This window comes from Eptesicus fuscus, chromosome 6 (genome assembly GCF_027574615.1).
Source record: "Eptesicus fuscus isolate TK198812 chromosome 6, DD_ASM_mEF_20220401, whole genome shotgun sequence".
NCBI classification, from domain to species: domain Eukaryota; kingdom Metazoa; phylum Chordata; class Mammalia; order Chiroptera; family Vespertilionidae; genus Eptesicus; species Eptesicus fuscus.
The window spans coordinates 43,675,678-43,693,369 of NC_072478.1; the positions used below are offsets into that span (position 1 = coordinate 43,675,678).

At 41.1% G+C, this 17,692-nt stretch overlaps 1 protein-coding gene across 1 annotated transcript in view; it reads left to right on the forward strand.

Moving 5' to 3' along the window:
* The first annotated feature begins 3,724 nt into the window (after positions 1–3,724).
* The window catches only part of RXFP1 (relaxin family peptide receptor 1), an 85,012-nt gene continuing 71,044 nt past the window's right edge, over positions 3,725–17,692 (forward strand). The window contains exon 1 of the mRNA XM_028152455.2: positions 3,725–3,940. Within this exon, the coding sequence (XP_028008256.2) occupies positions 3,892–3,940 (49 nt within the window). The 5' untranslated portion in view covers positions 3,725–3,891. The remainder of the gene's footprint in view (positions 3,941–17,692) is intronic.

Sequence of the window (17,692 nt, forward strand, 5' to 3'; positions counted from 1 at the left end):
TAAGAAAGGGGAGTCCCTCAGCCAAACAGAGGCAATGAAGTCGCAGATTCTATCAGACCCAGAGAGCAAGTTTGTAATTGAACAGCGTGGGCAGGAAGAGAAGGCTAGGAACATGCACCATCTGTTTGTTTTAAAACCAGTGTATCACCTCAAACTCCAGAACAAGAAAATGAGAAAACACTTTAACTCAAATTTAGGTGAGAAAAATTCTATTTTAATTATCTGCTAAAAATCAATACGTAAACATTGTTCAGGGAATTCTTTCATTAGCAGTTCTTCTCAGTTGGGAGCAAGTTTGGCCCCCAGGGGACATTTACCAAAATCTGAAGACATTATTTTAATTGCCACAAGTAGGAAGTGCTGTCGACACCTAGTGGATAGAGGCCAGAGGTGCTGGTAAATACCTTTTAATGCGAAGGACAGCATCGCACAATAAAAAAAAATCCTCTTATAACTATTTTTGATGTCAGATGGGTACTGGGTATATCAGGTTTATCACTTCAGAAGTTATATGTGTTTAATCACTATGTTGTACATCTGAAACTAATATTATATGTCAACTGTAATTGAAAAATAAAAATTATTTTTTTAAAATCCTCTTGTCAAACCAATGTACCTGCTGTGATTTATAGCAGTGGTACTGGACATTCACTCCTGGGTGTTTTCCACCATTATACCTCTATGAAACTAATATTCCAGGCTTACTGTACTTGCCAAAAATAAGTGCTATCCTAAAACAATTAAAACCTAAAGTTGTTCCTTTAAATAAGTATTTAGATTTTAGCAAAATCTAATACAATCTTAGTGAAATGAGAAATTATTTTGAAGTTTCACACTCATAATTTGATAATAAAAATGCATTGCATGTATATATTATTCAAGAGCCCTGCCTGGCTACTGGACCACTAATTGTATATATCTGTGATATCAGCTCAGGCAAAATATTCAAACTAGCAAAAGAGCATCAATGTTACTTTGAAAACTGAAATGAGAAATTATTTTGAAGTTTCACACTCATAATTTGATAATAAAAATGCATTGCATGTATATATTATTCAAGAGCCCTGCCTGGCTACTGGACCACTAATTGTATATATCTGTGATATCAGCTCAGGCAAAATATTCAAACTAGCAAAAGAGCATCAATGTTACTTTGAAAACTCTGTATCAATAGCCTACTTTATGCCAGACAATTCCCAAAGCAAGTTCCTTGGCTTTAATATTGAGAAGCCTCTTAACTGTCTCCCTCCAGATATTGCCCTTGACACGTCCCAAGTATCTTTCCAGGAAACCCTATTTCTAAAACAAAAAGTAACGGACCACTTAAAATGTTTCAAGTATTATTATAAACTAGAAGCCTGGTGCACGAAATTTGTGCACGGAGGGGGGTTGTCCCTCAGCCCAGCCTGTACCCTCTCCAATCTGGGACCCCTCGAGGGATGTCCAACTGCCCGTTTAGGGATCGGGCCTAAACAGGCAGTCAGACATCCCTCTCACAATCCAGGACTGCTGGCTCCCAACTGCTTGCCTGCCTGCCTTCCTGATTGTCCCCTAACCGCTTCTGCCTGCCAGCCTGATCACCTCCTAACCACTCCACTGCCAGCCTGTTTGCCCCCAACTTCCCTCCTCTGCTGGCCTGGTCACCCCTAACTGCCCTCTCCTGCAGGGTTGATCACCTCCAACTGCCCTCCCTTGCAGGCCTGGTCCTTCTCAACTGCCCTCCCTTGTAGGCCGGGTGCCTCCCAACTGCCCTCTCCTGCTGGCCATCTTGTGTCCACATGGGGCAGGATCTTTGACCACATGGGGCAGCTATATTGTGTGTTGCAGTGATGATCAATCTGCATATTACTCTTTTATTAGATAGGATAGAGACCTGGTACAGGGGTGGGGGCCAGCTGGTTTTCCCTGAAGGGTGTCCCTGATCAGGGTGGGGTTCCCTTGGGGCGTGGGGCAGCCTGAGCGAGGACGTGCACGCCACCCACACCCCCTGGCAACCCAAGCGGAGGCCCTGGTATCTGGAATTTATTTTCCTTCTACAATTGAAACTTTGTAGCCTGGAGCGGAGCCAAGCCTGGGGCTCCCTCCGCGGGTGGCAGCCATTTCTGTTGGGGTTATAATTGAAACTTTGTAGCCTTAAGCGGGTGGGCCTGGCCAGGGTGTGCCAAAAGCTTTGCTTCCCCTGTTGCTGGTGGCAACCCTGGCTTGCTCTCTCAAGCTCCATTCTGACGCCATTTCTGTTTGAATTTGTTTACCTTCTATAATTGAAACTTTGTAGCTTCAGTGGAGGCTTAGGCCTGCAGTGGCTGGCAGAAAGCTTGTTTCCCTCTGTTGCCTGGGAAACCTTGCTCTCTGTGGCTGTAGCCATCTTGGTTGGGTTAATTTGCATACTTGCTCTGATTGGATGGTGGGTGTGGCTTGTGGGTGTGTCGGAGGTATGGTCAATTTGCATATTTGTCTATTATTAGGTAGGATAAGAAACACTTAATGAATGTTTATTATAAACATCAAATGAGCATTTAAACTCAGCTAACTATAAACATTTCTGCCAAAAACAAAAACAAAACAAAACAAAAAAACAGTGTCATCATGAAATAAATCTACTTATCAATGAATAAGAACTTGTGGAGATTCCTATATATCATGTCTGTATCTATGCTATTAATTACACAGGGGGCAGGGGAAGTTATGTTAATATAACCTTTAAGCCACCAATAGGCTGCTTAGGTTGAAGTCAATGATATAAGGATATTTCATTTGAATAGATTCTACTTGTAGAGTGGTTAGGAGACATGAACCTCACAAAAAAATCTCTCAAAATAAGAATGATGTGCCTTAGTTAAAAGAAAATGCATTCCATGGAAATGCTATTTGCATTCCATGCTCTTTTACTTGCTGATAAAAAGAAAAAAAAAACAACCCATCATCCTATGAATGGCTGCCCTTTACTAATCACCTATTATATGTGAGGACCTTTGCCAGGCATTCAGTATGCCCTGGGCTGATGATCACAGCTACCTGGCCAGAGAGAGACTTCCCTCCAGAACGCCAGAGCTCAGCTGCCCCAGTGGAATAGACTGTGATTCAAACCCAGGAAAACTTCCCTCCACAACCCATGACAGGTCGTGGTCTCCACTTGCAGTAGAACTCACGAGCCCATGGAAATTTAAGATTTGTTTTAAGTTCCTTTGTACTTTATTCGAACAATATGTTATCACTCAAATGTCTAAACTCAGATCATAGAAGAATGACGTAGTTACACTTTCTTACCTTACCGTTTGTTAACTTCCACAAAGGCATTTTGCCCTGATTTTTTGTTGTTGTTCTGTTCTTTTCCTAGTCTCAACTCATAGAGGGGGGAATTCTCTTTTGTTTGTTTGTAATATATCTCCAGCTCAATTTCTTTCCTGTGATGTGACTTTGATCAGTTCCGACATTTGTCAGGGCTTGTGCACACCCTCATTTGTAGACGTCGCAGGACATGGGAACAAGATGTTTAGCAGTCAAGAAGAGCCTGTATGTTCTGTCTGAAACTTTTCCTCGCTGCTCAGCTTTGTCAGTGTTCGTGTGGATGTGTGGGGCATATGTGTAAGAAGGATATTAAGACTTTTAGAGAGGAGGGTGGGAAGAAGAGATTCTGAGGGGGTTGGGGAGAGAGAGAGAGAGAGAGAGAGAGAGAGAGAGAGAGAGAGAGAGAGAGAAGAAAAGAAAAGAAAAGAAGAGGGAATGGAAAGAGAGAGGGAGAGGAAATGAGAGAGAAAGGAAAGAGGACTGCTTTATAGCTGCTAAGATTTCAGACAGAAATAGCACACAACCACCGTGAGCTGTATTCGACTCAGAAACGAAGACTAAATTGTATTCACTTTTCTTAATCAGTTGCTCAGAAAGAAAGAGATGACATCTGGTCCTGTCTTCTTCTACATCTTGATTTTTGGAAAATATTGTAAGTATGCTCAGGATTGAATTCCGTATGCCTTAGTGTTTTATGAAATTATCACAAGTACGATTGTGTGTTGAATACGTTTATGCTTTCAAGATGACAATGCTTTTTCTGACAAAACTGTAATCTCACCTCAGAATTATTCTTCTGAATACATGTCTGGTATTTCTATTAAAAACTGGAATATATCGTCAGTCAGTAGTTAGGCAAGACCGGCATGCCATAGAAACCTATGCTTCATAGCAACCAAATTGTCTAACTGCTATTAACAATATTTTAGAAGTAGTTTTTTTTAATATTTCAAGAGGAGTAGTCCTTAAAGAAATTGGGTTCAAGGAATATGCCCATTGAAATATCCTGGGAAGTCTTTACATGTGTTCCACTTTCTGTGTAGTTGTAACATTTCCTGTTCTAGTCCTTTGTGATTTGATACCATAGATGTGCCTCCTCAAAGGGAAATGCATACAGAAAACTCCTTTTTTAATCCTCAAGTTTCCTCGCTGTTCCTTAAAAAGAAAAATAAGGGAAAGTGCAAAGCCAGGAAAGACACAGACACACGACGAGTCCTGATGGACATCTGACTTCTGGTACAGTGGCAGTTTCTGCTGTCTCTCTGTGTGCTGTCGTTTGTTTTTCAGAATAATGTTCTTTCATCAAAGGGAAGAGTCATTCTGCATTAAAGCCTAGGTTAATTATATTATGTAAGTAGAAATCAAATGTTTTTTGTTTCGTGGGTAATAAATTATGACAAAGTCAAAGTGAATTAGAAAACTTTCTGGGTACCTTTAATACCTTTTGATGCTGGAAATGATTAAGCTCTAACAAACTGAGAATTCCCAAGCATGTTTATATTCCTCTATCTCTTAAAAGTTTGTTTACACGAAGATATTCTATTGAGGAATGGCTCAGAGTAAATTTTAATCCAAATTCTCCCATGTGCCACACCACAATGATTTTTTTCCTGTCTTTCCTTCTTGCCTTCTGACCTCTGGTATATCTCACTGTAATGGTCAAAGCTGAGAGCATCAAAATAAAAATGACTCAGAATCCTGGAGAAGCATCCAGTTCCTCGCTGTCTGCATATGTTATCTTGATTACTGACATTTCCATTTTTTAACTGGGAGGAGGAGAGGAGTGAAATTGCAAACCCCCACCAAAAATTGAATGTTTCTAATTATAATGCAAGTGCTTAAACCAGGCATCCTCAAACTATGGCCCGCGGGCCACATGCGGCCCGCCGAGGACATTTATTCGGCCCGCCGGGTGTTTTTGCCATTTTGTTTTTTTACTTCAAAATAAGATATGTGCAGTGTGCATAGGAATTTGTTCATAGTTTGTTTTTTTTTAAACTATAGTCCGGCCCTCCAACGGTCTGAGGGACAGTGAACTGGCCCCCTGTTTAAAAAGTTTGTGGACCCCTGGCTTAAACTATTGGAGTTTTTGAGATTTGCCACCAACTTCCTCATTAAACAATAACACATGCTGCCATCTCCTATTCCAGTTCAATAAAATGAATAGATCACAGAAGCCAAAGGAATACTTCCAAAATAGGCATGAGAAAGTCAACAGTATGTATGTAAAAGGTGTTCAGGGCAAGTTGAGAAGTAACTTTGGCTAATGTGCTACCATCATTTTAGGTTAGTAAAAAAGGTTCTATGCTTACATGTTGTCTTTTGTTAATAAAAAATTATTTTGATGACCAAAAATAGAAAATGGTTATTAGGAGGTTGGGGTCTAAGTAGAGATGGGCAAAGGAGGATGGGGGAAAGGGGACCGGAAGAGATTTTGCTTGGGGCAATGGACACATGATGCAGTATGCAGATGATGTTTTGTTGAGTTGTACACTTGAAACCTGTATGGTTTTGCAAGCTAATATCTCACTGTAATGGCCAATAATTTAATTAATTCTTTTAAAAAGAAAAAAGGATACTAAGGAACAAACATAATTAAGGAATTAAATGTATCAGATTAGATCCTGGATCAGGAAAAAAATAAAAGGGTTTTTGTTCTTTTACTACAAAGGGGAAATGAAAATAGTTAAATAGTTAATGATGATGATGATGATGTCAAAACCTTCCAACCTTTAGAATTTAAGTTCTTTTGATTTACAATGTTTTTGTAACGCAGTGTGAGTACTTGAGAGCTCCATGTGCTCATCCTTCTGTGCGCCCTCCATGGAGAATGAGGGCATAAACATCTGATGGCCAGTTTGGCAAGCAAGATTCCTGGCTATATTGGTGTCAACTGGATAGGTGGAGTGGAGGGGCATTTAACCACAATATAGCAACCCACACCCATGATTCACCTTTTGATTTATCTCATCACCCAACACCACCTAACAGAATATTTCTTACACATATAGCAGAAGAAGTCAACAGTGACATAAGAAAAGTCTTAAGTCTCTGTAATCCCATGGTGGTGGTGGTTGTAATTATGTTTATTTATTTGTTTGCTTTTTAATCCACTTTCCTGTTGCCTAGGAACAGTTGTCATGGAAGACAGCTGACCTCAGGTACTGATCTTTGACAACACTTACCCACTCTGAGCCTTATTTTGTAAAATGGCAGTAAAATCTTTACCCTATCTGCCTCTTAGATCGCCTATGTTTAGTTTTTTATTACATCAGTTACCTCCCTGAATCTTCAAAACGACTCCATTATATAGATACAATTAAGCACAGGAGGAAGACAAGCCCAAAGACATTCGGTACCTTGTCAGAAGACTCAAGCTAATAAATGCCAAGATTTGAATGCTTTCAAAGTCCATGCTTTTCCCCTGAGACCATGAACATTCTCAGTAGAAATAATGTGTACTAAAGGGCTTTAAAAACAGAAAGCCCTTTATAGCCTTGAGCAATTATTAGTCGCCCTTTTAACCAAAACAGTTATTGAGTGCCAGGTATTCTAATAAGCAATAGGACCAAGCGGGTGATCACTGAAGGGGGAGAGTGGAGAAGACAGACGTTCATCTAGGATTCCCAAACAGTGAGACAAGCGCTCACCGAGAGTGGCAACATCAAGATTCAGAAAAGGTTTCCTTGTAACCTTGAGGATTTTTCATTCTTAAAAAAATTCCTCTATAGCCTAGTTAGCTGTATTGTGTCAGTGTTAATTTCCAGATTTGAAACTGTACTAAGGCTGTGTAAGATTTTGCCATTAGGAGAAGGTGGGTGAAGGGTTAAGGAACCTCTCTGAACGATTTTTGCAACTTTTTAGGAGCCTAGACTACTGCAGAGTTCAAAAACAATCCCTAGGAAGAGTTATATCACAAGTCCTTATCAGCAATTGCTTCACTCATTATTAAAAAGAAAAAGCAATCATTTTACTGAATACTTTGGATAGAAAAGGAACAAGTGAGGAAACAGGAAATAAAAGGGGCTCAAATATTAACTGAACCCACTTTAGTATTGGGCCAAGGACTGGGTAAGGGACAAGTTGTGAATATTTCAAACTTAGGTTTTGTTCTCTATCACATCAAAGACAATGGTTGAGTGGAAAAAAGGACCATTTAAAGTGAGGTCTCCTGCTACTTGGGTTAGAATTGGTATTATCCTAGTAAGTAGTTATATTGTATAATATTGTAGATATTTGATTTTTGTTACATAGATTTATTGTATAATTTTTAAAAATATTTTTTATTGATTTAAGAGAGGAAGGAGAAGGAGAGAGAAATAGAAACATCAATAATGAGAGAGAATCATTGATTGACTGCCTCCTGCATGCCGCACACTGGGGATCAAGCCAGCAACCTGGGCATGTGCCCCTGATCCTTCAGTCCATAGGCAGATGCTCTATCTCCACGTTTCTGTGGCCATTTAAACAGACAAATATTACTTTACATACTTGAAATTGAAATGTTATAGGTTAAGCCTGGCCTGTGTGGCTCAGTGGTTGAGCATCAACCCATGCACCAAGAGGTCACTGGTTCGATTCCTTCTCAGGGCACATGCGTGGGTTGCAGGCTCATCGTTGATGTTTCTCTTTCATCGATGTTTCTCTCTCTCTCTCCCTCCCTTTCTCTCTCTAAAAAACACACAAAAATATATTTTTTTTAAATGTTGTAAGTTAAGGCATGCAAATAAACATGAATATTTTTCATTTAAAAAATGTTGATTTTAGAGAGAGGAAGGGAGAGAGAGAGAGATGTGAGAGAGAAACATAGATTAGTTACCTTTCACACACTCCCAACTGGGGAGTGAACCCCACAACCTGGCTATAAGTCCTGGCCAGGAATCAAACCTACCACCTTTTGGTGTAAGGAATGATGCTCCAGCCAATTAAGCCACACCAGCCAGAGCATGAATCATTAAATTTTGAAGAAAATGTATTAACGTATGTGCCTGGATCTACTGAGAGAAATTAGATTAGCTGTCCCATTAAGCTTTCTTGAAAGCTTTTATCCAGGGCCCATATTGCAAGAATAAATTAATGAAAAAATGGATTAAGTTCCCAGATACATCAGACAATGGAGTCTGAAATAGAACACTATTCAGGCTGCCATTCTGTTCGCTCACAAAACCTCTGATTCTTATCTTGCTTTTCATCCTCCTCTCTCATATTCCTTGGCTCATCCCAGCCTTTTGATATTTTAATAGGTTTTTCCCAGAGCCGGTTAGAAATGTTTGACTCATTTTCAATAGTCCAGAAGATTTGCCATTTTCACTTTCCTAGTTGGAGCTGATTTGTTGGAAACTGCAAAACTGCTTCATGATTTATAAATGTTTCTACTTTCTCACACATTTCAAACTTAGACAAGAAGACGTCATCAATCAAGCTTTCTGTTAGGCTCTCTTAACCTCCATTTAACCTCCCTCTATATGTTAAGATCAAGAGAGGTGTCTGGTTTGGCTAAGTTAAATTTAGCTTTTTATTTCTGCTCTTCCGATTGCAGTCCTTACCCTGATCTGTTAGCTGACAGCACGATTTATGCTCCCTGGAAAGAAGGATTATGTTTGTTTGTTAAAATTCGATAACTTTTCTCAGCAGCTGAGCATTTATCCCCAGTGTTGACCTGAAATAATGTGGCAAATCATTTGATCAAACCCATTTTAATGCCAAAAAAAAATCTATACAAATATTTTTGTACTGCTACTGAGTCTTAAGCATCTTTTTCAAAGTTTCTATGCAAGTATATATAGCAGGCTCAATATTATTTTCATCATTTATTATAGTCTTTGCCTTAGGAGGGGATGCATAAAAGAATTAAATAGATTTATTCCCTTCCCTTTAGGTGTTCACAGTCTAAGATGGATAGATATGAATAGACACTGGCTATAATTATTAAAATGTAAACAGAACCCTGACCAGTGTTGCTAAGTGGTTAGAGCATTGGCCCACACACCAAGGGGTCTCGGGTTCAATTCCCCATCAAGGGCATGTACCTGGGTTGCAGTTTCTAGCCCCGGGGAACATGCAGGAGGCAACCAGTCTATATGTTCTGCCCGCCCCCCTTCCTCCCTTCCACTCTCTCTAAAAATCAATGGAAAAAAATAGACTTGTGTGAGGATTAAGTCACACACACACACACAAACAAACACACACAAACACACACAAAATAGAATAAAATGTGAACAGATAATTCAAAGCCAAAGAGTTTCTCATTATTATATCTCCTCAACATTCTGCCTAGGGTATAGTTACAATGCATGCCTGAATAGATCAGTGAAGAAAGAAGAACGAATGTGGTACTGCTCAAGAAGAATGGAACTTAACAAAGCAGTGTGTTGTGGAGAAATCAAAGAAAGAATGGTGCTAAATAGTGTTGGATAAAAATAGTGTTTGCAGACAGAGAGCAAGCTTTCAGAGATAAAAGAAAAATTCGGTGAGATCAGCAGCAGCCCGAAATATAGAGGCGGGGCAAGGAACAGGCTAAGGCGTCTGCTCTGGTGACGACGTTAGTGAAACCCTTAGAAAGCCGTCATACAAAGTCCAGGCCCAGAATGGGTTTGCATTTAAAGAAACTCATCTAGAACAAGAGTGTTCACCTTTACCCGTGCCCCTGAAAAGATTTAAAGAATAATCCATTATAAATGATCTATACAAGTCTTATTGAAGTTCCACATCCTCTCCTCTTCTCAATCCTTCTCCCATCCCCAGGAGCCTTCGAGACTTTTCTCTCTTTGATCCAAGGCTGTGTGGACTCGGTATCTGCTTCTCATTTCCCCATCACTCAGCCCTCACTCCTGATGCACTCTGACCCCACACGCCCCTTGCCCCACAGTCTTGTAAGTGCTTAATGCAGAACTTGAACTCAGATTTACCTGACACCCAAGTCTGATGTCTTTCCATTCACCATACAAACACCAAATCATGATGCATAGCTGTGTATATTATCTCCCATTTTATGGGACAAGTATTCTTTTTTCCATTTACAGATAAGCAAACTAACCAAACAAGTTGAACTCCATTCAGATCTACCTCTTACTGCTTCCCAGGGAAAGAGGAGAAGGCCCTGCAGGAACAGGTCGAGTGTGGACAAGGCTACAGAGACTGAAAAGGGCCTGGTAGAGTAAGGACATGATGAGAAGTTCCGGGAGTAGGGCTGAAGCAAATGATTGGAGATAAAGTTAAAGAAAATCATTGGAACTAGATCATGATGTCTTTGTAAGCCACACTCAAGTACGTACTTCCGACTATAGTAAATAAGTGATGGGCGTTAGGTCTGAAAGGAGCCAGGCCAGGAAACATTGTGAGAGTTTAAGAAGTGACCTCACCCGGACCTAGGTGCGTGAGGCCTCACCCAAATCCAGGGGCACATGGCCTCACCCGGACCCGGGACCCAGCCTCACTCGGATCCAGGGACACAAGGCCTCACCTGGACCCAGGGGTGCGTGGCCTCTCCCAGACCCAGGGGTGCAACACTCTTGGTGCACCCCTTTGTGGGCTGAATGCATAGTCTTGGTGTAGTTAAGCCTTGGTTGCTATTGGTACACTGAGAGGAATTGACCTCCAGGCCAATTGGCTGTGAGGACCTGCTGTATTTATAATGGAAGAACTGCTGTGCTGGAGACACGCTTATGGGGCAGGGCTTGCTTCAGTGAGGCTTTGGTGCTCACTGAGTCTGCCTCTTGAATGTGTCACTTACGGATGTGAGGAGTTGAAATCTGGTGTCGTCTCACACTGACCACTAGATACACTAGCTTCTGGATCTCCAATGGGGTGCAGGTCAGCTACTGTCTGAGGCCACCCAGCAGGAGCTACTGTTTTCTCCTCTTTGCTTGGGGTTTGGAAGTTTTAGAGCTGTCTGACCAGAGTTTCAGTTTGTTAGGTTAAGCTGTGATGGGGCAGGCCATTTGTATGCAAAAGCCGCTGCATGGAGCTTGGGTGGGTTTGTAGATTGTGAGGGGCGGAGTCTCAGGGAGTCACTAGGCTAGGGCATGGCAAACAGTGATGGCTGCCAGTCAGCCGTCTCTGCATCTCCACATTTCCAAGTCCCCGCGTCCTGCGCCCCGGCACAGTAAACAATGATTCCTGCACACAGCTCTGCAAGAAAGCCACCCTCACTTTCCGACCCGATGGCAGACAGTCTAGCTTCTCCCCATAGGAGTTTGGGTCCCCAGCGTCTCCCCAGAAACTGGAGTTCAGAGTAATTGGGAGCTTGTCTCCCTTCGGGTTGAAAAAAGCAGCGCGCCCAGTCACCTGCCACCAACCCAATTCGCACGCCTCCATACTTCAGCTTTTCAGCGCTTGTGCACGTCTCAATGCTCTTTTTTCTTTCCTTCTAGTTCTAGAACTTCCACTCAGCCAGATTTCCCTTGGTTCTGGGTGATAGATGTTTTGTCTTTTAGTTGTAGTTTTGAAATTGTTGTGCGAGGCAGCAATTTAGGTGTTTACCTATGCCGCCATCTTGGTTTCCTCCCATGGTAGATGTTATTAAAAATAATAATAATAATAGCCACATGGGAATTCTAAAAAGGAAGCACTGGCTACTTAACCTGTAGGCTGCAGATCTGCCCTACGCAGAATCTTGCTTATTGTATTTTTGCCGCAAGAAAAATAATGTCCTCCTCACAATGCTTCATAAACATCTATTATGTCAATGAAACCTGTCCAACTCTCATATCCTGTAAATGCCTTTGTAATTTTTCTTTGCATTAGCAATGAGGTAGAATGCCCTGCTGGCATGGCTCAGTGGTTGAGTATCAGCCTTTGAGCCAAGAGTTCATGGTTCAATTCCCAGTCAGGGCATATGCCTGTTTTTTAAATGGGGTAGAAAAATCAGAGACTCCAAGTTAGAAACACACAGATGATATGGAATTACATATCTTATAAATAATATTTCTGCCATTAAAATTCTTTGTAGCTTACACCAATAATCTCAGAAAGCTTAAAGCACACATACATTGCACACACACATGTATATGGTTTCCAGGTCTTTTTATATTTACTCAAAATACTGTGTGGGTATTTGCCCAAATGCTAGGCAAAAGGAAAGTTAAATATTTTTCAAATAATAACAATTTTAAGACCTAGAAATTTTACAAACTGTTTCAGCTACAAGTATAAAATATTTACCAAGTTTTAAAAAAATTACTTTGAAATTTTTTAAAACCACAAAAATATTACAAAAGTAGTACATTGAATACCCATATACCTTTCACCAGGAATCAACCTGTGTTAACATTTTCCCACACTTGCTTTCTATCTCTCACCACATTCATATATACATACATTTTTTTTAATGACTTAAGAGTAAGTTGCAAACATTATGACCCTTCAGTCCTAAATACTTCAGCCTGTATATCCTAAGAATTACATTCTCTAAGCCCTCTTGCAGTTACTAAAATAGAAGCCTCATCTATTCAGTTGTTTATTTCTGGAAACTTCTCTAAAGAGGAAAAATAATGAGATCTTCCCCTTTGTAATTTTTTAAATTTGCTTTCTAAATATGAAGGAAGGAGAAGCTAGAGTAATAAATCTTTTTCTTCTTTGGAAATCATTGTTCCATATGAACCATGAGTCTGAATTTATAAAGCTGCCATCTCCAATACATCTGTCAAGAAGCAATAGAAAAATGTCTATTTAAATGCATCATGTTTGTCTTTGACCTTGTGTGGAAATAACTTGGAACACTCATAGCAACACACATGTAACATGCCCCGATGAAGCAGCATCTTATCCTTGCACTCAAAGATTTCAAAACAAGGACAGACAACCCAGAACAGAAGATGAAATCAGTTCAAAGGTATAATTGAACTTAATAAGGAAGGGGAAGACTTTGGTGAAAAAGAAGATATGCAAGGACACTATCATAAACCAAAAAAAGAAAAAAAAAGGAAGCAAAAGTATGAATGATTTTTCAGGAACTCGTGAGCCAGTCAATATGGAAGGACTGGTAGACACACAGTGGTTAAGAACACAGGTTCTGAAATCAGACAGACCTGTGTCTGAATCTCAGTTCTGCCACGTCCTAGTTCTGTGATCCCCACAGAAGTTACTCTTCTATGCCTTACCTTCTATCTGTAAAATCATGATAATATTAATAATTATTTAATGGAGTTATTTAGAGGAAATAAAATAAGGCATGTAAATTGCCTAGCCTCCTGCCTAAAATATAGTAAATGTCAAAAAGCTGAAAGAGAAAACTAATGGAAGTGGAAGGTTAATGTAATGTCCTCTTAGGTTTAAAAAGGTAGGTTTGTGGCCAATTGGGGACACTTGGACTATAAGCCTAAGTATAATCAAAAGGAAGCCGTTAAAAATTTATTACCCAGACGTGAGATAATACAGATTGGAATCACAGACAGTAGGAATAGAAATGAGACGCTGAATGGAAGAGCTATTAAAAAGAAATACAACTGCCCTTGATTTTGGATCTTTATTTCTTGGCTGCACTACCAGCGTAATCAATAAAACTGACTGCTGTCACACCACTGAGCAGGGATAAAATGTGATGGTTGGAAAGTCAAGAAAAGAATTTTGTCATAGTTTGAGATAAGTGCTAGAATGTATAAATAGAAAATTCAGAAATTGCAGCTACTCCATGTGTTAGGAAATATATGCTGTTATTAAATAAACTAGAGGCCTCGTGCATGGAGGGGGGTTGTCCCTCAGCCCAGCCTGTACCCTCTCCAATCTGGGATCCCTCAAGGGATGTCCGACTGCCCGTTTAGGCCCGATCCCAATGGTGGGATCGGGCCTAAACGGGCAGTCGGACATCCCTCTCACAATCCAGGACTGCTGGCTCCCAACTGCTTGCCTTGCCTGCCTTCCTGATTGCCCCTAACCGCTTCTGCCTGCCAGCCTGATCACCCCCTAACCACTCCACTGCCAGCCTGTTTGCCCCCAACTTCCCTCCTCTGCCGGCCTGGTCACTCCTAACTGCCCTCTCCTGCAGGGTTGATCACCTCTAACTGCCCTCCCTTGCAGGCCTGGTTCCTTTCAACTGCCCTCCCTTGCAGGCCTGGTCCTTCTCAACTGCCCTCCCTTGCAGGCCAGGTGCCTCCCAACTGCCCTCTCCTGATGGCCATCTTGTGGTGGCCATCTGTGTCCACATGGGGGCAGGATCTTTGACCACATGGGGGCAGCTATATTGTGTGTTGCAGTGATGATCAATCTGCATAATACTCTTTTATTAGATAGGATAGAGGCCTGGTTCAGGGGTGGGGGCCAGCTGGTTTTCCCTGAAGGGTGTCCCTGATCAGGGTGGGGTTCCCTTGGGGCGTGGGGCGGCCTGAGCGAGGGGCCTGGGGTGGTTTGCAGGCTGGCCACGCCCCCTGGCAACCCAAGGGGAGGCCCTGGTATCTGGAATTTATTTTCCTTCTACAATTGAAACTTTGTAACCTGGAGTGGAGCCAAGCCTGGGGCTCCCTCCGCAGCCGGCAGCCATTTCTGTTGGGATTATCATTGAAACTTTGTAGCCTTAAGCGGGTGGGCCCAGCCAGGGTGTGTGGAAAGCTTTGCTTCCCCTGTTGCCGGGAGCAACCCTGGCCTGCTTTCTCAAGCTCCATTCTGCTGCCATTTCTGTTTGAATTTGTTTACCTTCTATAATTGAAACTTTGTAGCCTTGAGTGGAGGCTTAGTCCTGGCAAGGGCAGGCGGAAAGCTTGGCTTCCTCTGTTACCTAGGAAACCTTGCTCTCTGTGGCTGTAGCCATCTTGGTTGGGTTAATTTGCATACTCACTCTGATTGGATGGTGGGCATGGCTTGTGGGCGTATCAGAGGTATGGTCAATTTGCGTATTTGTCTATTATTAGGTAGAATGCTTACTAAATGCTTATTCTGGCAGAATACTAAGACCTGAGCAATATTTATAACATCTCACCCAACTGAATATTGCTTATCCTAGAACCTCAAAATTTGGATTCTTGAAAGTCCAGACATTTTTTCAAAAGTAAGAAAAAAATGTTCAAGCCCTCATTAATAGCTTATTTGATTGGCATTAAGGGTCCCTTAGGTTTACACCAGGGGATAGGGAACCTTTTTCCTCCAAGGGCCATTTGGATATTTATAACATCATTCACAGGCCATACAAAATTATAAACTTGAAAATTAGCCTGCTATCTTTGGTCAAACATTTAATTAACTCACTCCTAATGCTTTGGCAGAGCTAGACCAATTGATTTCTCAGGCCTTATATGACCTGTGGCCCGGATGTTCTCACCCCTGCTTTACGTCTATCAGTCTGAGTATCTGCATTTTGAGCTACAGCAGATTCAAGTAATAAATTAGAAATGGTAATTAGAGTCTTGAGACCACAGAGACAGACAAATTAATGATAGTTGAAGTGACAGTGAAGAATTGTGGAGAAAAACTATAAAAAGTTGACAGAACTCCTAAAGGCACAGGAGTCTGAGATCAAATTATAGGACATGTGTCCCCTCCAAAGGCCGTAAAGGCATCAACGTGATAACCCACATTCACAAGGGAATGCTGATATTGTATTCAATAAATTTCCAAAACTTTAGAAGTAAAGCTGAACACAAAAACTGAATCAGAGGCACCAGTATAGAAGCTTCTGACACGTTTTGCTAAAAAGGAGAGATGAGAAATGGGGATGTAAGTGGTATAAGAAATTATGGGTTTTTTTTCTTTTGTTTTTGTCTTGTTTTGAAGAAGGGAAACATAACAGCATGTTTTCAGGCTGCTGAGAGAAAAAGGAGGATCATTGGAATGTGTCCTGAGTAGAGACGGGGGATGGAACCTGAGAGCTCAGTTGAAGGACTGACTTTAGATGGCAGCAAAGACAGCTCTTTCATAACAAGGGTGAGGAGGCAGAGCACAGGAGGGTGGTCCGTGGGAGACGCAGTGGGGGATTTGTGAGGCTCTGGTGGCCTTGGGTTTATCACTGAGGTATGAATATGGGAGAAAAGGTACTGGATGTTTGAGGAGAGAAGGAATAAGATAAGCATATAGGAGACTGAGAGAATATAGGGAAGAGGTAACAATGGAAGAGGGAATAACTACTGATCAGCATTCAGGGCCCCCTTAAGTTTGGGCTCTGGATTTGAAGTAGATCATGTGCCTTTGTCCTGCCAAGTGTAGCCATACAAGTGCAGGTGGAGGAGAAACAGATCTCCTTTCATTGTTGTTAACTGTTTATTGATTTTTAGAGAGCAAGGAAGGGAGAGAGAAAAACATTGATGTGAGAGAGAAACATCAATCAGTTGCCTACCATACATGCCCCTACTGGGGATCGAACCCATAACCTAGGTATGTGCCCTGACCAGGAATTGAACCCGCAACCTTTTGGTGCTCAGAATGATGCTCCAATCAACTGAGCCACCCGGCCAGCTGATGGTCTCCTTTACTTAAAGTGAACTGATTGTAGGTCTACTATAGTCTACCCAAGTTAACACAGAAAGGTAACCATCACGTACACATTCTTCTCACTCTGTGATTTATGTATAAATCCATCCTCTAAGTCCTCCAGCCAAACAATAGTTCTGAGCTTAAATAAAAGAAACATTATCTCCAAAAAAAGCTTCACTCTTGCAATGGAAATCTGGGCTTTCAATATTGTTTCAGCTAAAAGTTTATAAATTAACTCAAGCTGTAATATATTTCTTGGTTCTCAGCTATAGTTGCCCTCCCTATGAAGCAATAACTATCACTGAATAAATGAGTGAAAAGTCTTGGAAACAAAGAAAATTTAGGGGGAAAAAAACTTCAGTCATTATCTTCAAATGTTATCCCGCTAACTTAACAGACACCCCTAAGTGAGCCAAGATTTTTTTTTTAAAGATCAAATTGAATGGAAAGATATGAGCTTACTAAAGTTGTAACATATTCTGCCTAGTTTTTCTAGGTTGGTTTTTTTTGGGGGGGGGCGGAGGAGGGCTTGATTTCCATGGGAAGTAATTATAACAGGCATGTCTTTATGTTCTCCTACGCTAATTGTATGGTGAGAATATGAGTGAGTACGGCATGGACTATTAAGCTGGTAACAATGAGTGGATAGCACTAATGAAAAATCAGTCCATTTCTTTTTAATTCAGCACATAGCTTCACTTCTCATTCATTATCCCTAAATATTTATTGCTATTCTAAACTCCCATGCTAAGCACAAGCAATACAACCATGATTTGTGGCATGATCTCTGTCCTCAGAAAGCTGACTGAAGAGACATATGTGGACAGAATTATAATACAATGCAGCAAGGGGCTGAAAGAATGAGATTAGCACAGGATGCTAAGAAAACAGAAAAGAGGCACATATTTCAGCCTGTGGAGGAAATAGAGGCTTTCAGGAGGCAGTGATATGCAATGTCCTATGCTGAGAAAAGCATAGGAAATTGGCAGATAAATAAAAAGTCACA